A 23,442-nucleotide genomic window follows, 5' to 3' on the forward strand; every position below is an offset into this window, starting at 1 on the left:
AACAAAAATAACATCTTACAAATATAGACTAATTGTGTTTTTTTAAAATCCATGAAAACAAGTAATTCAAATTTGAGCACTGAGAAAGCTGACCTTATGCCACAAATGTATATCAGGATAACTTATACTATCATAGGGGACCGGGGATCGGTTTATTCATCCCTGTTATAACATTTAAAGTGGTCTTTGCATGCGGTTTCTGTGTATATTAGGAATGAAGCTTTTGGAATCCCATGATATAGTGTAGGCATCAAACTGGAACATTGTGTAGTGAATTTAAACAAAACAAAAAACAAAACATAAAAAAAACTGCCATGCAACATAAAAAAAGTAGAATTTTTATTATTTTTTTGTAGAGATGATGGTTTAAAAGTATGCTTTGTGTCAGATTTTTATAACTACTGGAATCACAAAGCTGGAAATGTATTCATCGTCCTTTGGTTTACAGTAATTGTATAATAAACACATTTATCTAAAATTGAAATATTCTTGCCCAATATGGCCAAAGAATTCATGTGACAGGTTATAGGCCACTGAATGGGTAAACAGCACATCTTTGTGATTCTATTTGAGACTTACACAAATATAAAATAGGTTTAATATGATTGAGGTGTGTAGAATATAACTGGTGCTATAAATTTGAAGCAAATCAAATGGATAAAAGCCATGAAAAAAATACAAGAAATAAATAATAAAGCACAAATTTAAAGGGCTATGGGTTTTAAAAGGACATTGAACACCTGTTCCTCTTGTGAGTTTTAACACACACTCTTACACGATGCCATAAAGCATGCATATGCTGCAACTGAACAACTGATTTAGGCAACTTGCAACTTTTGGAGAACTTAGGCTACAGATTTTACTTTTTGGCCTATCTTGGGAGTGTGTGTGATAATGCACAATTTCCACACAAAAGCCACAGGTGTTTAATATCCCCTTAAAAAATGACAGCAGAATTTGGACTAGGCAGTTGATTTTGGCTCAATTTCTCAAGAGGTTCAAAATAGGTCAGATTGTGAGAATATATTGCTCAAGAGCATTTGGGTCAATAAGCAAAGCTAGGGAAATGAATGTGACTTGGCCAACTCAGGAATCAAGGGGAATGGATGCTTTATACAAATCAAGTAATGCAATTCCTTTAATGGGTTTTAGCAACATTTTAAAAATGTGACATTTGAATGGACTGCTCAAACAAGCAGTTACGGAAAATTCCAACCAAATGATTATTATTTCTTTAAAAGAGCAAGCTTCTCAAACATTTCAATGGTTAGCTAATACCTCTCCTTGCCACAACTGGGAAAGATCAGACTTTAATAAAGCAGGAGTTTCACAAAAGTAATTACCACAATAGGAGTTAAATCCAACCAGTACTTTCATCTTTATTTTATCCACAGACTTCACTATACTAGGAGAGACACTGAGAGAAGGTGCTGGGAATTCAGTTATGGCACTAGTGAAATATCAACAAAGTCCTAAGGCAGTGAGGTCTTAAACTTTAACCAGAGAACTCACGCTGCAAGAACAGCCCGATATCTGTGCTGGCTCCTCTGGTCTATATTAACAAATCTAAAAAATAACTTCAGTAAGTACACAAACCTCCAATGTAATTTTAGCACAAACGCCACTTTAGTGCATATTACTCTATAGTGATGACGCTGTTGTCCAAACCCCGGCTCTTGGAGAGGCTTCTGAGATAAACATATGTCCATGGCTTGTGGATCATTTTATATATATATATATATATATATATATATATATATATATATATATATATATATAATGATACACATACACATATATACATAAGCACAATGGCATATAATTTAATAACCAAGCACACAAAATGAAAGTTCTTTAAATCACATTGTAATTTCATTTTTTGTTTCTTAACATGAACCTGTTCCATTATGTAAGACTTAACAAAGAAACAACAAAAAAAGAAGAAAAAAAAAAAAAAAAACTCTTAAAACAATTCATTTTTTTATCCAATTAATTTTTAATTGGCCCATACTTTATTCTGGTCTTGGAGGGAATGTATTTAATAGCTGGACTGCAACTGATGTGTTCAGTAGGATACGACTTGGAGAGCTGAAGCCCTGAAAGATTCATTCACTCTTTTTCCAGATAATGTCACTTTTTCCATGAATATAACTTCTGTAACATGGAATTAGCAGGGGAGACTCTGGTCATATTTTTTTTTTTTACCCATGTTCCATCTGTGCATACACAGGGGATATAACAATGATCAGAAATATATCATTGCAATTTCAGAAGGATAACAGATGCTATAAAATTAGCATACAATAATTTATAAAATTGCATGACTTAATCACTCAGCTTTACACATTACACGTGCAATGGCCCATAAATAATCAATGCTACATTTAGAACAAATAACCACACTCCAATTGAGCAGAATTCAAAAAGTCATGAAAGAAGAAAATTCTATAAATAATTTCCAACACCGCCTGAGTGTCTTATTTTCTTAAATGTTCCAATTACTTTCTTTTCCCCATCTTGTTCTTTATTTGCCAGTTACACGTTTTAGCTTTTTTTTTTTTTTTAAGATGAACATTTTAAATATTCTACTCCAATTCATCATTTTTAGGTTACAATATGGTCATTGATTACATATTAGCATAATTAGCATTATTGCCAGACAATTGCACCTGTAATATGTAAGCAGTTTCAGAGTGAATGTATCTTTAAGTCACTGTGCTCAGCTGATACAGAAAATTAAAAAATAAAAAAAGTTTTTAAATTTGGTTTCCCAATGTAACTTAGTGCTGCACATATCCCTTCTTATATATTTGTGGTAGACATGATATTTTGTTAACACAATCACTTGTATAGTCATATTAAAAAATAGTGCAAAATGTCAACATTTATATATAAATAACTCTAAACCCCTGTCTTTTTTTTTTTTTAAAACATTATACAACAAACTTTCGGAGTTGGCACTCAAACACAAAAAAATTGCCGTTTGTTCTTTTCTACTTCAGAAATTCAAACAAACCCGAAGAATGTATAGATCTCTTCTAATACAAAAATACACATCCCCTCACTCATACTCTTTTCTCTTATTTTATATATATATTTATATTTATATATATTGCAGATTTTTAAACAAGTAGTTTTGTGCAAATATTTCTTTTTTTTTTCCTTTTTCCTTAAAGTGAGATATTATGAAAAAAAAAATATATATATATATATTGGGGTGGTAGGTTGGTAGGTGAGGAATTGGAAAAGCATTCACGCACGCTGCTCAACTCGGTAACCAAGGGATAAAAATAAAATAGATGAAATTTGTAGGATTTGATTTCAAGATGCAGCTAGACAAACAGACAAACAAAAAAAATAACTGCAAGCTCTTAGCTTGTGCATCCAAACCAGACATAAACATGTAAATATTTATACAGGGAGATGTGTAAGGGGAGAGGAAGTTTATATTAAACAATTCCCAGACCCCAAACTACTCTCCTGGTTATCATTCTCTGGTCCCTAAGGTCACTGGGTAAGTCCGCAAAACATTTTAGTTTGCGAGCCTCTCCAGCGACAGATGGGATCAAATAGAAGTGCAGAGTGTTTTTATTAATCCTTTGATTTCAAAATGGCTGTCCTTTTTGTTTTTCTTTACTCCGTACAATTGTGCTGTCAAGACCACTGCTTTGTAAATGAAGTCTGTTGCTTTCCAATAATGATGGTGAGCCAATGTTCTGATGCTGATAAAAAGAGGATCCTGGGTAATGACCTATGACCTCACTGTAGGTCGGGGGCGGTCCTTCCATCCTACCATTGCTACCATAGGAAGTGGCACTGACACCAGAGTTGCTGCTTGGTGGGCAGGGACCACCATACACTGAACTGTCTATCAAGTCACTGTCAAAGATGGTTCGGTTAGGAGGGGCACGAACAGACTCTCTATTTAGTTCCATCTGTTGCTCAGGGTCCCGGAGTTGCAAGGTGCAGGGACCCTGATAAGGAGGGGGCTCCTCGCCATCTGAAAGGGAGATTGTTGGAGGAAGGTCAATTTCATGTTGCATGTAGGGATAAGTGGGCTGGAAACGGTTGAATCGATCTCTCTGCAGAAATGAAGGGACACTGAGCCGGTCCAAGGGTCTCTGTATATAAGAATGCTGCTGGAAGAAAAGGAGAACAGGTTTTATGGGTGTCAGTATAAGGAAATACAACTTTGCCTATGGAAGTGAAGTTCACTAATCACTTCTTTAAATAACATTCATGAATCAATAAACTAAAATTTACAAGAAGCAGCTAATGAATCTCCATACAAAATTAACTTTTCCAGAAAAAAATTATATTTAATTGTGATTTCAGTAAAATAGCTTTGCCATTCAGTGGGGAGCCAACCTGTGTTGTATTGAATGTCCATTTCTTCGCCAAAGCTCTTTTGGGGGAGGAAACACATTTTATCTTGCTAGTAGTGAGTAAATAGGATTTTCTTTTTTTTACCATTTAAATTTAAACTGTTTGTCTGGTGTAATTCTGTTTTTGTATCATTTTTTTTTATGTATGCACTGTGACCTTTTTTTTATTCATAATAAAATGTTCCTTTATTAAGTTTTTGCCTTTGTCTAATATTTGAACCATTACTGAAGAGGCTAATGGCAACAGTACTTTGTTTTTTAGATTGATGTTTGCCAAATTGTGTTTTGAGATTTTTAATCTGTAGTCTGGGTTTTTCTTTAGGATTTCCCATATAATAATCTTAAGGTGGTGACAGATAGTTTAGTGTAGGTGGCATTCAAGGGGAGATTAGGCATTTTTCTAAGATCTAGTACAGCCTAGAGAATGTTTATTAACCATTAAACCCACTGACCTAAGTCATAGGCTTGTCTGGAATGGCCAGACTGTACAAACTGGTAAGGTGGAAAGGGTCTGTTAACTATTTCTGTGACACACTAGTGACTGTTGCAGGGCTGGTTAAACCTTGCACGTCACAATTAGACAAGTAAAATAAAATGATAGTATATTAGGCAAGTTCTTTTGTACCATTTCAAAAACAGAAGAAGATGGCAGAGCCAAAATAAAGGGAAATACTAACGCTAAAAATCATGATTCAAACAGAATGTGCAATTTTACTTCTATTATCAGATTGACCTTGTTCCCTTGGTATCCTTGATTAAAACTTAGCTCCTTTCCATGAGAACAGGTAGGCTCAGGAGCATGTTCTGAGCACTATATTGCAGCAGGGACTTTTGATGTTTGTATTATTTGTAAAGAAGACATTTATAATTCAATGTATTTCTACTCAGTTTTATGTTAGTTGAATATTTCAGATGTAACTGCAACACATGATGGAGAAGTTTACATATGGACACAGTTACAAACAGGCAACAAAGGCAGCCAGCAGGCATAAGCCGATAGGGAACCAAAAGAGAAAGGCATGCAGCAGACAGGAAACCAGTCGCCATGGGCAGGCAACCAGCAGCCGAAGTGCAAGGAGTAAAGACAAGCATGGAAAGAGACATCAGATAGAGTCAGGTGCACAAAAATTAGAGCATGTCATTTTTTCACTAGTGTCCCTTTAGAAAAGAAAAAAAAAAAACACAAAGGGTAGGTTAAAAGCTACATTATGCCCAGTTCTAAGTAACATCTAAAAGAGAGAATTTCAAAATGTATTACAATTTACATTTTTGGAAAAATGGTGTCCCAGTGCTGAATAATCCCCATTATTACAAAGTCAGGTGTGTTCATTTACCTCAGTCATTCCATTTCCTGATACGGTGCTCTCTGAAGCCCATAAACTTCCTTCCTGAATTGAGGAGAAATTTAAAACCATGAGTATTCTATTGATGTATAATTATCCCATAAATACACACAAATAACATGTTAAATGAGATCATAAGAAACAGACAGTACTGGCATTAATAAAAACTTGAGACATTAAACAAAAGAATCAAGAATCCTCCTTTTTATACACTGACCTCTAATAAGCTACTTGAAGAACACCCAACTTCAGAACTCCGCTTATAAATCCATATGGCATTGGTGAATTTGATATCGCCCCCAAGAGGCAGAGTTTTTTTCTTCTGATCTGGATTTGCAGTGCAGAGAATCCTCACACGTACAAAGTGCAAGGCTTCCCTGTACTCCTAGTCTGGCTCAGCAGATAAAACAAGAGCCTGGAATTTGCAGCTGAACCAGAAGGTTTGTTGGGCGCAAGATCAAATTTAACAGAATATGGGTTTTTAACATAAAAGACAGATTTCAGAAGTGAGGTGTTTCTCAAGAAGCTTATCAGGGGTAAGTGTATGGAAGGGGGATTTTTGTTTTCAGAGAAGCTCTGAAGCTTACAATCTAGACGGAAAATAACAGAGAAATAAATCAGAAAAAAATAGATTACACAATAAAATGCATGTTTGTGTTTGCCCTTGAATGGGAAGGAAAATCTGTGTGGTTTTTTTTTTTTATTAAAAAAAAAATACATTAAAACAAAACATTATGTTTTTGAGACATGGAACAGCAGACACAGGATATCCTATTTCCTACGATGTCACATGACATCCTGCACAATCACTGCATTTAGAGTGTGTGAGATTGCAGAACCTAAGACACTACTTAACATCAAAAACACAAAAAAAACTAAATAGATGCACTGAAGAACTTCAAAATGACAAGGAATTGTTATTCATTACTTGGAATTATTAGATTTCTATAAACATTCTTGGAACGAGTGTAGTGTTTGATGGTTGCTCACTGCCCTGCTCAGCAAAGGCATATTGCAGCAATTACAAAATGGACTCTCTCACAACGCACATTCAGCTCCTATTGTAAATAACATTACCAGTTTTATGCCCCCTTGGGTTAAAATTTTTATTGTGAGACCATTTGAACTAAAGACTGTACCAGTACTGAATACAAACATAGCTTATTATTATTTCCATATGTTTAATATCTTAAAGACAACAAAACAAAAATGTGTAATGCTTCCCAGATGTCTCCAGGTCACCTCACAACAGCTTTGGTACAGTGACACTAAAAAGTAGGGATTTCTAAGCTTCTAGGCCATAACTGCTCTCTGTTCTTTCCTGGAGACAAAATGTAAACGAGATAATCAGTTTACTTGACATTCAGGAAGCTATCAAGTATTATACAAAAACTTTACAAAGTAGAAGAGCTACCTTATCATTCATATAGCAGAATGATAGGACAACAATATTATTAGTAAAGATTTCCTTTATAAGGAAAAGAAAATGTCTTGAAAAAACTTGCAGTGTTCTAAAAATTAAAAAAAAAAAAAAAATAATGCAACAAGCAGAAAAACATAAATTATGCTTAATGAGCAACAGCACAGCTATATCAATAGTGTACCTGCATTTCCTGCTTGTGTCAATTTAGAACTTTCATTTAAACATTCTAGAACGTTTAACTGCTGTTTTCCTATACATTTTAAGGGCAAATTTCTCCCCCCAATGGATCCTGATAAGGAACATGCAACCTATATAGTCATTCCAGTGATTTATGTAGAGGAGAACTTCACCACCGGGGCTCACAGAGTACAAAAACAGATGCAGCAAATAAATTTGTTGGATCATTCTGCAAAACTCTTTTCTTGCTACTGCAGGATAAACCCTATACAAAAGAGGAGTAGCACAGAAGAGGATACTAACCCATAAGGAAAGGCAGCATTCCTTTGAGGATTAGCGCAAGGATTCTGGGGGAAATGAACTTTACCAAGCAGTGATTTAACCTACTCCCAGCTGATGAGTGGCAATAACCACGAAACAGCTGTCCTGGGATTGGTTAGAATCACTGTAGTAACCCTAGCTAAGCATTAAAGCTGTGTAATGCAGCAGTGCTATGGCATAAAGGGAAGTCTGTCTTAAAAAACAGAATTTATGCTTACCTGATAAATTACTTTCTCCAACGGTGTGTCCGGTCCACGGCGTCATCCTTACTTGTGGGATATTCTCTTCCCCAACAGGAAATGGCAAAGAGCCCAGCAAAGCTGGTCACATGATCCCTCCTAGGCTCCGCCTTCCCCAGTCATTCGACCGACGTAAAGGAGGAATATTTGCATAGGAGAAATCATATGATACCGAGGTGACTGTAGTTAAAGAAAATAAATCATCAGACCTGATTAAAAAACCAGGGCGGGCCGTGGACCGGACACACCGTTGGAGAAAGTAATTTATCAGGTAAACATAAATTCTGTTTTCTCCAACATAGGTGTGTCCGGTCCACGGCGTCATCCTTACTTGTGGGAACCAATACCAAAGCTTTAGGACACGGATGATGGGAGGGAGCAAATCAGGTCACCTAGATGGAAGGCACCACGGTTTGCAAAACCTTTCTCCCAAAAATAGCCTCAGAAGAAGCAAAAGTATCAAATTTGTAAAATTTGGTAAAAGTGTGCAGTGAAGACCAAGTCGCTGCCTTACATATCTGATCAACAGAAGCCTCGTTCTTAAAGGCCCATGTGGAAGCCACGGCCCTAGTGGAATGAGCTGTGATTCTTTCAGGAGGCTGCCGTCCGGCAGTCTCATAAGCCAATCTGATGATGCTTTTAAGCCAAAAAGATAGAGAGGTAGAAGTTGCTTTTTGACCTCTCCTTTTACCAGAATAAACAACAAACAAGGAAGATGTTTGTCTGAAATCCTTTGTAGCATCTAAATAGAATTTTAGAGCATGGACAACGTCCAAATTGTGTAACAAACGTTCCTTCTATGAAACTGGATTCGGACACAAAGAAGGTACAACTATCTCCTGGTTAATATTTTTGTTGGAAACAACCTTCGGAAGAAAACCAGGCTCAGTACGTAAAAACCACCTTATCTGCATGGACCAGATAGGGCGGAGAACACTGCAGAGCAGATAACTCAGAAACTCTTCTAGCGGAAGAAATTGCAACCTAAAACAAAACTTTCCAAGATAATAACTTAATATCTACGGAATGTAAGGGTTCAAACAGAACCCCTTGAAGAACTGAAAGAACTAGATTAAGACTCCAGGGAAGAGTCAAAGGTCTGTAAACAGGCTTGATTCTAACCAGAGCCTGAACAAACGCTTAAACGTCTGGCACAGCTGCCAGCCTTTTGTGAAGTAAAACAGATAAAGCAGAGATCTGTCCCTTCAGAGAACTCGCAGAAAATCCTTTCTCCAAACCTTCTTGTAGAAAGGAAAGAATCTTAGGAATTTTTATCTTGTTCCATGGGAATCCTTTAGATTCACACCGACAGATATATTTTTTCCATATATTATGGTAAATTTTTCTAGTTACAGGCTTTCTAGCCTGAATAAGAGTATCTATTACAGAATCTGAAAACCCACGCTTTGATAAAATCAAGCGTTCAAACTCCAAGCAGTCAGTTGGAGGAAAACCAGATTCGGATGTTCGAATGGACCCTGAATAAGAAGGTCCTGTCTCAAAGGTAGCTTCCATGGTGGAGCCGATGACACATTCACCAGGTCTGCATACCAAGTCCTGCGTGGCCACACAGGAACTATCAAGGTCACCGAAGCCCTCTCCAGATTGATCCTGGCTACCAGCCTGGGAATGAGAGGAAACGGTGGGAATACATAAGCTAGGTTGAAGATCCAAGGTGCTACTATTGTATCCAATAGTCGCCTTGGGATCCCTGGATTTGGACCCGTAACAAGGGACCATGAAGTTCTGACGAGAGGCCATCAGAACCATGTCTGGAATGCCCCATAATTGAGTTATTTGGGCAAAGATTTCCAGATGGAGTTCCCACTCCCCCGGATGCTCCTCCATCGCCAGGGAACTCCTTGTTACCCCCTGATGGTTGATATATGTAACAGTCGTCATGATGTCTGATTGAAACCTTATGAATTTGGCCTTTGCTAGTCGAGGCCAAGCCTTGAGAGCATTGAATATCGCTCTCAGTTCCATTATGTTTATCGGGAGAAGAGAGTCTTCCCGAAACCATAGACCCTGAGTTTTCAGGGGTTCCCAGACCGCGCCCCAGCCCACCAGACTGGCGTCGGTCGTGACAATGACCTATTCTGGTCTGCGGAAGCTCATTCCCTGTGACAGGTTGTCCAGGGTCAGCCACCAACGGAGTGAATCTCTGGTTATTTGATCTACTTGTATCGTCGGAGACAAGTCTGTATAATCCCCATTCCACTGTCTGAGCAGGCACAGGTGCAATGGTCTTAGATGAATTCGTGCAAAAGGAACTATGTCCATTGCCGCAACCATCAACCTATTACTTCCATGGACTGCGCTATGGAAGGAAGAAGAACAGAATGAAGTACCTGACAAGAGCTTAGAAGTTTTGATTTTCTGGCCTCTGTCAGAAAAACCTTCATTTCTAAGGAAACTATTATTGTTCCCAAGAAGGGAACTCTTGTTGACGGGGACAGAGAACTTTTTTCTATGTTCACTTTCCACCTGTGAGATCTGAGAAAGGCTAGGACAATGTCCGTATGAGCCCTTGCTTTTGACAGAGACGACACTTGAATCAGGATGTCGTCCAAGTAAGGTACTACTGCAATGCCCCTTGGTCTTAGCACCGCTAGAAGGGACCCTAGTACCCTTGTGAAAATCCTTGGAGCAGTGGCTAATCCGAATGGAAGTGCCACAGGTAATGCTTGTCCAGAAAGGCGAACCTTAGGAACCGAAAATGTTCCTTGTGGATAGGAATACGTAGGTACGCATCCTTTAAGTCCACCGTGGTCATGAATTGACCTTCCTGGATGGTAGGAAGGATCGTTCGAATGGTTTCCATTTTGAATGATGAAACCCTTAGAAACTTGTTTAGAATCTTGAGATCTAAAATAGGTCTGAATGTTCCCTCTTTTTTGGGAATTATGAACAGGTTGGAGTAAAAACCCATCCCTTGTTCTCCTAATGGAACAGGATGAATCACTCCCATGCTTAACAGGTCTTCTACTGTTCGAAGATAATTGAGACCCGTGGAACCTTCCCCTTGGGGGTAGTTCCCTGAATTCCAGGAGATAACCTTGAGAAACTATTTCTAGCGCCCAAGGATCCTGAACATCTCTTGCCCCAGCCTGAGCAAAGAGAGAAAGTCTGCCCCCCACCAGATCCTTCCCAGATCGGGGGCCAACACTTCATGCTGTTTTGGTAGCAGTGGCAGGTGACTTGGCCTGCTTACCCTTGTTCCAGCCTTGCATCGGCCTCCAGGCTGGCTTGGTTTGAGAAGTATTACCCTCTTGCTTAGAGGGTGTAGAATTTGAGGCTGGTCCGTTTCTGCGAAAGGGACGAAAATTTGGCTTCTTTTTAGCCTTAAAAGACCTATCCAGAGGAAGGGCGTGGCCCTTTCCCCCAGTGATGTCTGAAATAATCTCTTTCAAGTCAGGGCCAAACAGTGTTTTACCCTTGAAAGGGATGTTAAGCAAAAGCGCTCTGCGCGCCACGATAGCAAACCCTGAATTATTCGCCGCTAATCTAGCTAATTGCAAAGCGGCATCTAAAATAAAAAAGAGTTAGTCAATTTAAGAGCTTGAACTCTGTCCAAAACCTCCTCGTACGAAGATTCTTTATTGAGCGACTTTTCTAGTTCTTCGAACCAGAAACACGCAGCTGTAGTGACAGGAACAATGCATGAAATTGGTTGTAGAAGGTAACCTTGCTGAACAAACATCTTTTTAAGCAAACCCTCTAACCTTTAATCCATAGGATCTTGAAAGCACAACTATCTTCTATAGGAATAGAAGTGCGTTTGTTTAGAGTAGAAACCGCCCCCTCGACCTTGGGGACTGTATGCTATAAGTCCTTTCTGGGGTCGACTATAGGAACTAATTTCTTAAATATAGGGGGAGGACAAAAGGTATGCCGGACCTTTCCCACTCCTTATTTACTATGTCCGCCACCCGCTTGGGTATAGGAAAAACATCGGGGGGCACCGGAACCTCTAGGAACTTGTCCATCTTACCTAATTTCTCTGGAATGACCAAATTGTCACAATCATCCAGAGTAGATAATACCTCCTTAAGTAGTGCGTGGAGATGTTGAAATTTAAATTTAAAAGTTACAATATCAGGTTCTGCTTGTTGAGAAATTTTCCCTGAATCTGAAATTTCTCCCTCAGACAAAACCTCCCTCCTGGCCCCTTCAGATAGGTGTGAGGGTATGTCAGAACAGATATCATCAGCGTCCTCTTGCTCTTCAGTGTTTAAAACAGAGCAATCACGCTTTCTCTGATAAGTAGGCATTTTGGAAAAAATGCATGCAATAGAATTATCCATTACAGCCATTAATTGTTGTATGGTAATAAGTATTGGCGCACTAGATGTACTAGGGGCCTCTTGTGTGGGCAAAACTGGTGTAGACACAGAAGGGGATGATGCAGTACCATGCTTACTCCCCTCATTAGAGGAATCATCTTGGGCAATATCATATCTATGGCATTGTTATCCCTACTTTGTTTGGACATTATGACACAAATATATCACATATATTTAAATGGGGAGACACATTGGCTTTCATACATATAGAACATCGTTATCTGATGGTGCAGACATGTTAAACAGGCTTAAACTTGTCAACAAAGCACAAAAAACGTTTTACAATAAAACCGTTACTGTCCCTTTAAATTTCAAACTGAACACACTTTATTACTGAATATGTGAAAAAGTATGAAGGAATTGTTCAAATTTCACCAAAATTTCACCACAGTAACTTAAAGCCTTAAAAGTATTGCACACCAAATTTGAAAGCTTTAACCCTTAAAATAACGGAACCGGAGCCGTTTTTACATTTAACCCCTATACAGTCCCAGGTATCTGCTTTGCTGAGACCCAACCAAGCCCAGAGGGGAATACGATACCAAATGATGCCTTCTATAAGCTTTTTCAGTGGTTCTTAGCTCCTCACACATGCATCTGCATGCCATGCTTTCCAAAAACAACTGCGCATTAGAGGCGCGAAAATGAGGCTCTGTCTATGACTAGAAAAGGCCCCCAGTGAAAAAGGTGTCCAATACAGTGCCTGCCGTTTTTATTAAAACAATCCCCAAGATTTAACAACTATTAAAAGTAATAATCTGCCAAATATACTTAGTAAAGTAATCGTTTTAGCCCAGAAAAATGTCTACCAGTTTTTTAAGCCCTAATGAAGCCCTTTATTCTTTTACTTAAACTAAGAAAATGGCTTACCGGTTCCCATAGGGAAAATGACAGCTTCCAGCATTACCGAGTCTTGTTAGAAATGTGTCATACCTCAAGCAGCAAAAGTCTGCTCACTGTTTCCCCCAACTGAAGTTAATTCCTCTCAACAGTCCTGTGTGGAAACAGCCATCGATTTTAGTAACGGTTGCTAAAATCATTTTCCTCTTACAAACAGAAATCTTCATCTCTTTCCTGTTTCAGAGTAAATAGTACATACCAGCACTATTTTAAAATAACAAACTCTTGATTGAAGAATAAAAACTACATTTAAACACCAAAAAACTCTAAGCCATCTCCGTGGAGATGTTGCCTGTACAACGGCAAAGAGAATGACTGGGGAAGGCGGAGCCTAGGAGGGATCATGTGACCAGCTTTGCTGGGCTCTTTGCCATTTCCTGTTGGGGAAGAGAATATCCCACAAGTAAGGATGACGCCGTGGACCGGACACACCTATGTTGGAGAAAGCAGGCTAAAAGTAAAAAGGTGAGTCATTGTGAACCTCATTTACATATCTTACCCAGATTCCTTTGCTGCATTGGAAACAGTGTAGTCAGAGAGTTTCTGGGTTTAAAGCAAGTCTTCTGACTTGTTTAGATTTGTAAATGGTTTACACAATGAGTTATTTTCTCTATATTTTGTACTTAGTGGAGGATTTTAAACTCACTTTTCGCCTCCCCATAATTTTAATTGTTGATATATATATATATATATATATATATATATATATATATATATTTTTTTTTTTTTTTTATTTATTTTATTTATCTATATATCTGCATTAACACAATGCAAATGCTATGGCTTTCATCTTGAAGCTACATGGAAAGAATTTATTAAATAACCAAAAAATTATGCATGTGATGTGCTTAAAATTCCAGTGTCTACATTTTGACTGCTACAACTCCAAAGAGATGTTCTGTGGGCAACTTTTTCACTCTCTATATCCAAAAATATGTCAGGCTTGAGGATGTCATGAAAATTTTTATTATGTCCCCTTAAATCTCACTACCATATCTATCGAACCATATGTTAGGGCAACCTTGTGTGGTGTAGACAGAACCAGCTTTGGATTTCTCTAAATAACTAGATCTGCCTAGAACCAGGTCCAGATTAGAAAAAGGATCTAGACTTACCGAGGACAAGTTCTCCTCTCGACGCCTCCCCTGGCTATGTCGATGGATAAAGGAACGCGCTGACAGCTTGTAGTGGTTTAGGAGACACGTGATAACAACAACCATTACCATCATCACCACTACGATAATAATAATCTGGACAAACTCCAGCTCCGCTGCAGAAAAACAAAGAAGAAAAAAGTAGTTAATGACTAGAAGCTCTATCTGTGACACTGGCATGGTGTATGAAACGTTTTGGACTGCACAAGGTGCACAGTGTTTTCCCCACAACCTATTTAATTGACAAACTATCAGGATGATTTTACCAACCACCCGGCTAAAATTTAAACCAATATTAAGCTATTATTAAATGTTTGTTACACACAATATCATTAAAGCAATGTTAAATGAGGTTACAGAAAATGGTAAAGTATTGCATAGTATTACACTGTCTCCACCCAGCTACCACCGAACTGGCAAACATTTCTGTGGAAAACACTGGTGCATATATCATAACCTGGGCAGCTTTCTCAAAATACACCGGGGTCAGTAGTAATTGTCACATGCCTGACATGTGTGGTGTTCAGATATAAAACAATAAAACTTTATTTATATCCAAAAAAGGACGTTCATTTTCCACTTCTACCAGAAGGTTTTTTCCTTTATTCACGTATGACCTCATCTGTAAAAGTAACACCCTAACATTAAACAGCTATTTTTTTTTATCACTAATGCTATTTTGCTTATGTAATAGCATGATGTTGTCTCTTCATCAGTCAGAGAACACACAATGAAGTCACTTCAGTCTTTCACTCAATGTGTAAAACCGAAGACAGAATGGGATGTGAATCTTTCATATGCAAATAACTACCCCAATATCTAGAGTAGAGGGGACCCCCATCTGCCAAACTCCTTATGTACCAGAGGCAAAAAATGTGGTGCAGCCCAAATGCTCATAAACAAGATCCTCCACTCAGCTCGCAATGACACGATAACAGAAAAACAGTGTCATTTTAATGTTTCCTCACTGGAATCCAAGGTCGTTTATTTGAATGTTTGTTGTCTGTCAAGTTTAGTTTTGCCATCACTCCATTCCCCTCCTCATAGATTTTATATGAAGAGGGTGAAAGGCAACAGGAGACACAAAGAATAGGATCAAAACACAATAACTTTGTCCTTAACTTAACCTCTTCACGTAGTGGAGGCCCCTATATAATAAATAGCATTCCGACATGGAGACCATTATTCAACTCATATCATTATTCAATTGATAAAATTACTCCAATTGAAACTTGCATGAAAAATAGTCTTGCTGACATTTTGTCAACCTTTCATTCTTTGAAACATGCTTTTTGCATGCATTACAATAGGAAGATTCACATTGCTTTGCTTTTTAATTGTTGTTAAAATGGCTTTTAACGGTTCAGAGTAAGGAGGTTCTAAAGAGGACAGTGTTGATCCAGGCTATTTTCATACAACGGTATTCATTAGCAAAGAATGAATGAACTTACTTAAAAGAACTAAAAAATACACTTAAAAATGAACTTATTAAAAATAAGCTATACACTTAAAAATGGTGGCACTATTGTAATAGATGTAGACATATTCATATAGTCATATCTTATTATGCAGAAATGGAATGATGGGATTGAAGAACTAGAATTAAAGGGACACAAAACCTCAATTTTTTCTTTCAGGATTCAAATAGAGCATACAATTTTCCAATTTACTTGACAATCTTATACATTAGCAGGAGCACTAGATGGCAAAACTATTTCCTGTCATGTAGTTCTCCAGATATGTGCACGCTACCCATCTAGATATTTCTTCAACAAAGAAAAACAAGAGAACAAAGCAAATTTGAAAATAGAAGTAAATTGGAAACTTTTTTAAAATTGTATTCTCTATCTGAATAATGAAAAAAAAAATGGAGGTTCATGTCCCTTTAAGTAATCTGTGGCTTAAACACATTTTATTTAATGGAACTTACAATGATCTTTAGAATTTGTTGTTATTTTCCAAGAGAGAAACAATGGAACATTTGAACAGTAATTTCTAGACATGTTTAAAGACAAAAAAAAAAAAAGGGTAAAAAAAAATAAAATAAAAAATTGATATTAAAAATATATATATATATATATATATATATATATATATATATGTGTGTTGTCCAATATTCAGCTATGAGGTCATTCGGACTTTGGTTGTAAATACAAATCTTTTAGTCTGCTATTTTTATTGGGGGACATCTTCACTGTAGCAATGGATCAACTGGACAGCAACTTAAAGGGACAGTGAAGTCAAAATTAAAACTTTCTTGATTAAGAGAGGATTACACTTTTGAAACAAACATCTTTCCAGTTTACTTCTATTATCACATTTGCTACATTGGTATCCTTGTTAAAAAGCATACCAAGGTATGCTCAGGTGCAGCAATGCACTAGCAGGAGCTAAGTGCTGCCTAACAAGGTCTCAGTAGTGCATTGCATTTACTCTTCAACAAATGATACCAAGAGAACAAAGTTAATTTGATATTAGAAGTACATTTTTAAAACTGTATACTCTATCTAAATTATGAAAGTTTAATTTTTTATTTACTGCCCCTTTAAAAGGGACACACAAGTCAAAATAACATTTTATGACTCAGAAAGAGCCTGCAGTTTAAAGACACTTTCCAATTTACTTCCATTATCAAATATTGCACAGTTTTTATATGCACACTTTCTAGGGAACAAGATCACATGGTATATGTATACTAGTCTGTGATTGGCTGATGTCTATCACATGATTCAGGGGGCCGGAAAATGGAAGAAAAAATACATGTCAGGAAAAAAAAATTGACCGCTTATTTGAAATTCAGAGTAAGTGTCATTGCTTTGTCTTCTTATTATGCACTTTGTTAATTATGTAATTCTACTGGATTGAGTGGTCCTTTAAAATTCAATAAAAAGGGGGTTATACTGAGTTACACATAAGTGCAATAATAAAATGCTGTAACAAATTAGAAAATGTAGTTATGTATAATGACCTCCTTTTAAAGTAATATTACCACACTTTACCATGAAAATATGAAATTTAAATATGGCAGAATTTGCTTTGTGCACTCATTAATACCTTTGAACAACAGAAGCAACAAGTCTCAGAGTACACATCTCTTTTTACTTTGTATTTGTCTCTTGGCATTATGTCCAGTTTGTGGCTCTGCTGGGGAGTAGATTTCATGTGCAACTGCCCTGCCCTTGTCAAAATGACCAGTGAATCTCAGCCAGAGTTGGCATAGACATAAAGAGCTCTTTACAGAGCATCATCCTCCTAAGCTCAGCTCCCGCCTAGGGACATTATTTATCAGGTCATGGCCAACTAACATAAAACTGTGCCCACAAGTTCCTTAAAAAAATATGTTATTAACTACAAGGGAAACTACAGGCTGGATATGAAAATCACAAGTTAGATAACATTTGAAAACTATGCAAAAAAAAAAAAGTGATTTCAAAGAGGTGTAACAAATCATTCTGACAATGTCAGCCTTCTGTTACTTATGCCAAAACTCCCTCTACTTAGCAAAAGAACAGACTTGCAACAATAAATAACTCTACATCATGGTTCAAATTAGAAGTTCAATATATTACTCTGTGTTATTTCATTTTTACACAGGTCTACACAAAAGGTTATCCATCTACTATTGAGCAGTTTGTTTAAAAAAACATTATAGCACCGTACTGACAGTGTCACCAAAAACGTTACGTAACACCTGAAATACAATTTAACTGTTTCACTTCCAGTTTTGTAGTCACTGCCAAAGCAAATACATATATGAAACTTTAACCAAACCAGTTATTCAAAAAATATGACCATTTAAAGAGACATTAAAAAAAAAAATGTGATTTAGATGGAGCATACATTTTCAATGTACTTCTATTATAAAAATTGGTATCATGGTATAATTTGTTGAAAAAGCAACAATGCACTACTGGGAGCTAGCTGAATACATCTGGTGAGCAAATGGCAAGAGGTATACAGGGAGTGCAGAATTATTAGGCAAGTTGTATTTTTGAGGATGAATTTTATTATTGAACAACAACCATGTTCTCAATGAACACAAAAAACTCATTAATATCAAAGCTGAATAGTTTTGGAAGTAGTTTTTAGTTTGTTTTTAGTTATAGCTATTTTAGGGGGATATCTGGGTGTGCAGGTGACTATTACTGTGCATAATTATTAGGCAACTTAACAAAAAACAAATATATACCCATTTCAATTATTTATTTTTACCAGTGAAACCAATATAACATCTCAACATTCACAAATATACATTTCTGACATTCAAAAACAAAACAAAAACAAATCAGTGACCAATATAGCCACCTTTCTTTGCAAGGACACTCAAAAGCCTGCCATCCATGGATTCTGTCAGTGTTTTGATCTGTTCACCATCAACATTGCGTGCAGCAGCAACCACAGCCTCCCAGACACTGTTCAGAGAGGTGTACTGTTTTCCCTCCTTGTAAACCTCACATTTGATGATGGACCACAGGTTCTCAATGGGGTTCAGATCAGGTGAACAAGGAGGCCATGTAATTAGATTTTCTTCTTTTATACCCTTTCTTGCCAGCCACGCTGTGGAGTACTTGGACGCGTGTGATGGAGCATTGTCCTGCATGAAAATCATGTTTTTCTTAAAGGATGCAGACTTCTTCCTGTACCACTGCTTGAAGAAGGTGTCTTCCAGAAACTGGCAGTAGGACTGGGAGTTGAGCTTGACTCGATCCTCAACCCGAAAAGGCCCCACAAGCTCATCTTTGATGATACCAGCCCAAACCAGTACTCCACCTCCACCTTGCTGGCGTCTGAGTCGGACTGGAGCTCTCTGCCCTTTACCAATCCAGCCACGGGCCATCCATCTGGCCCATCAAGACTCACTCTCATTTCATCAGTCCATAAAACCTTAGAAAAATCAGTCTTGAGATATTTCTTGGCCCAGTCTTGACGTTTCAGCTTGTGTGTCTTGTTCAGTGGTGGTCGTCTTTCAGCCTTTCTTACCTTGGCCATGTCTCTGAGTATTGCACACCTTGTGCTTTTGGGCACTCCAGTGATGTTGCAGCTCTGAAATATGGCCAAACTGGTGGCAAGTGGCATCTTGGCAGCTGCACGCTTGACTTTTCTCAGTTCATGGGCAGTTATTTTGCGCCTTGGTTTTTCCACACGCTTCTTGCGACCCTGTTGACTATTTTGAATGAAACGCTTGATTGTTCGATGATCACGCTTCAGAAGCTTTGCAATTTTAAGAGTGCTGCATCCCTCTGCAAGATATCTCACTATTTTTGACTTTTCTGAGCCTGTCAAGTCCTTCTTTTGACCCATTTTGCCAAAGGAAAGGAAGTTGCCTAATAATTATGCACACCTGATATAGGGTGTTGATGTCATTAGACCACACCCCTTCTCATTACAGAGATGCACATCACCTAATATGCTTAATTGGTAGTAGGCATTCGAGCCTATACAGCTTGGAGTAAGACAACATGCATAAAGAGGATGATGTGGTCAAAATACTCATTTGCCTAATAATTCTGCACTCCCTGTATTATATGTGCAGCTGCCAATCAGCAGTTAGCTTAAAGGGACAGTCTACACCAGAATTGTAATTGTTTTAAAAGATAGATAATCCCTTTATTACCCATTTCCCAGTTTTGCATAACCAACACAGTTATATTTATATACATTTTACCTCTGTGATTATCTTGTATCTAAGCCTCTGCAAACTGCCCCTTTATTTCAGTTCTTTTGACAGACTTGGAGTCTAGCCAATCAGTGCCTGCTCCCAGATAACTTCACGTGCACAAGCACAGTGTTATCTATATGAAATACGTGAACTAACACCCTCTAGTGGTGAAAAACTGTTAAAATGCAATCTGAAAGAGGTGGGCTTCAAGGTCTAAGAAATTAGCATATGAACCTCCTAGGTTAAGCTCTCAACTAAGAATACCAAGAGAACAAAGCAAAATTGGTGATAAAAGTAAACTGGAAAATTGTTTAAAATTACATGCTCTATCTGAATCATGAAAGTTTATTTTGGCCTAGACTGTCCCTTTAACTGCTCCTGAGCTTACCTAGGTATGCTTTCCAAAAACACATGCATCTAAATAGTTTTTTAGGTTTTTTCCCCAAAATAAATTTCAGGCAATTATTATTATTATTATTATTATACTTTATTTATTAAGCGCCAACATATTCTGCAGCGCTGTCCATGGATACAATTCATTTAAATAAAACAATACAAGACTTGTAAGATACAGGACAAAATTTACAAACACATACAGGAGGGATTGAGGGCCCTATTCCCGTGGGAACTTACAATCTAGAAGGGTAGGAGGTTGAGAAACAGGAGGTGAGGACTGCAAGATTGAGAAGGATGTTAATACAGAGTTAGATGAAGGAAATATTAGGTAAGTGAAATTTATTATTGAGTTGGGTGGTAGGCTTATTCTGTAGTCAATTAGAAAGAAAATACTTTTTAAAATGTAACTATCTTAAAAATGATGTAACCAATTCACTTTGAGGTTTTGTAAGAACTATTAATCCAAATCCATATACCAAGTTTCTGCCAAATTCTATAATGCCAAAAAAAATGTATAGCATTTGAAAATTCAAGTTTATGATGGTGCATTTGACTGACAACTGTATACTTGTTAATAAATTAAATTTCTTTACACCAGGGGCGTATTTTGGCCTAGGCAAACAAGGCACTTGCCTAGGGCAGCAGATTGGAGGGGGCAGCATATTTTTGGTGGCTATATTTATAAGAAGCTTTCAGTTATTTTAGAAGTATTATACAAGTATATAATGGGAGATTTTGCCCAAGGAGCTTACACTCTAGGGGTATAATAAGAGAATGCCCATGGAGCTTACGATTTATTCAGCTAGCTATTGCCTTTAGTTCTGTTGGCTTTCAGCACTTAGTATTGTGTTTGGGGAAGTATTGTTTCAAGAAATCTGTATTTGGGGTAGATGTATGTATGCGTGTATGACAGTGTGTATGTGCCTGTGTATGTGTGTAAGCAATAGCAATGTGCATTCAGATCCGTTGTAAGGAAACGAATGCGGAAGTTAGCACAGATCTTTGTGTGGGGATCTTTTACAGGAATCAATCCGGCTACAAAAATATCCTCACAAAGGATCCGAATGTACATCCCTACTTTGCGAGAGTTTTGCAAGCCCTGGTGAACATTTACTTTAGAAATGCCATGAAAAAAAAAATCATTACACTCTTTTGTGTCCAAAAAAGGTGAGAGGGAGCAGAATTTTGATTGCCTAGGGCAGCACAAAACCTAAATACCCTACAGCTTTACACTCGTGGTACAACTGTAAAAGTGAGAATTCACTGGGCATATTTATTTTCTCCTGCTTCTATGCTCCTTGCTATCTGTAGTGGTTTAATATTTGTAGAACCAATTGCACTTCCACATTTTGGCCACCAGAAGAGGCTGTTTACATTTTTAAAGATATTTAATCTGTTTTCTTTTCCACATACTTGATGCCTACAGATAGTTAAAAGGGACAGTCTACACCAAAATCTTTATTGTTTAAAAAGATAGACAACTCCTTTACTACCCATTCACCAGCTTTGCACAACCAACATTGCTATATTAATATACTTTATAAACATTTAAACCTCTAAAATGTCTGCATGTTTCTGAGCCACTAAAGACAGCCTCTTATCACATGCTTTTTTATTTGCTTTTCACAACAGGCAACTGCTAGTTCATGTGGGCCATATCGATAACATTGTGCGCACGCCTGGGGAGTTATTTAAGAGTTAGCACAACACAGCACTAAATTGCAAGTCAATAGATAATAAATAAAAAGTCATATGATCAGGGGGCTGGAAGAAGGTTCCTAGATACAAGGTAATCACAGAGGTAAAAAGTATATTAATATAACTGTGTTTGTTATGCAAAACTGGGGAATGGGTAATAAAGGGATTATCTATCTTTTTAAACAATAAAAATTCTAGTGTAGACTGTCCCTTTAAAGCGCTGTTCATTAAATTCTAAGCAGCTTCAGCCCAATGTATAGCTCCAGGCTTCCACACAGCAGCTTCAACAGCGCTGGTCTTCAACTCTAGCATTCTACTAAAGTTTCCAGACATCTCCTGCACTGAAGCAATCACACGTGGCACCTCCCTTTTTTATATATACATAATTTTTCAACGTTTCTCTCATATTTACAGAACCAAAATGGTACAAGTGGATAGATATCTAAGTCTGAGGGTTGTGAACCCTTTCCCTAAATATACAACTACTGTACCATTCCTGCTTGATTTAGTTCAGTTTCTTACAATTTGGTGTTAGGAAAACTGAGCTGGAATGTAGATTCAGTAGAAATATTTATTTTTCACAGATGAAGATGTTGGAACCCTTCTTGGTATGGCATGATTGCCACTGCAAGCATCTGAAGATGCACACAAAACCAGGAAAAACTCTGGCTGGAAGAAGCATCGATGCAAAGCAGAAAGTCCAAGTTTGTCCAAGTTTGTAAAAAGTGCCCCGAGATGGCCAAAATGTAGGTGTGTAGGCCAGAGCTGCAAAGTACATAAAACTGCTACAAACAACCAGTAGCTGAGCAATAAGAGAGAAAATGGTGCCCAGGAAGAAACTACCTGTGATCCAAAACATGAGTGCTCAAGAGCTGCCCGATCCTTATCTCAGGTCCCAAATGGATGAAGAATGACTCTGAGCACTGTAGTCTCTGATAGTATAACAAGCAAGGTGCACCTGTAGAGACGGGCACAGCACAGGCACTAGCAGAAGTGTGTCAGGGAGTATTCTTAGACTCTTGCTGTTCACGAGGGTTAGAGAAATAAAAAAAATAAAAAAACAGGAATCTATCCAGTAAAAGAGTACCAAGGAAAACAGGGTTCTTTATTCAGACATTTAGAAAACTGCTAGAGTTAAAGGGACAGTCTAGGCCAAAATAAACTTTCATGATTCAGATAGAGCATGTAATTTTAAACAATTTTCCAATTTACTTTTATCACCAATTTTGCTTTGTTCTCTTAGTTGAAAGCTTAACCTAGGAGGTTCATATGCTAATTTCTTAGACCTTGAAGGCCACCTCTTTTCAGAATCCATTTAAACAGTTTTTCACCACTAGAGGGTGTTAGTTCATGTATTTCATATAGATAACACTGTGCTCGTGCACGTGAAATTATCTGGGA

At 37.5% G+C, this 23,442-nt stretch overlaps 1 protein-coding gene across 2 annotated transcripts in view; it reads right to left on the bottom strand.

The window, feature by feature from the left end:
* Positions 1-322: 322 nt before the first annotated feature.
* PMEPA1 (prostate transmembrane protein, androgen induced 1) overlaps positions 323-23,442 on the bottom strand; it is a 123,175-nt gene continuing 100,055 nt past the window's right edge. Inside the window, exons 2-4 of one of the 2 annotated variants that reach the window (XM_053704434.1) lie at positions 14,250-14,404; positions 5,720-5,773; positions 323-4,136 (exon numbers count right to left, since the gene is read on the bottom strand). In XM_053704434.1, coding sequence (XP_053560409.1) covers positions 3,606-4,136; positions 5,720-5,773; positions 14,250-14,404 — 740 coding nt within the window. In that variant the 3' untranslated portion in view covers positions 323-3,605. Of the gene's footprint in view, positions 4,140-5,719; positions 5,774-14,249; positions 14,405-23,442 lie in introns of both variants that reach the window. The other variant, XM_053704425.1, reaches the window with a different exon arrangement.

This window comes from Bombina bombina, chromosome 1 (genome assembly GCF_027579735.1).
Source record: "Bombina bombina isolate aBomBom1 chromosome 1, aBomBom1.pri, whole genome shotgun sequence".
Classification (NCBI taxonomy): Eukaryota; Metazoa; Chordata; class Amphibia; order Anura; family Bombinatoridae; genus Bombina; species Bombina bombina.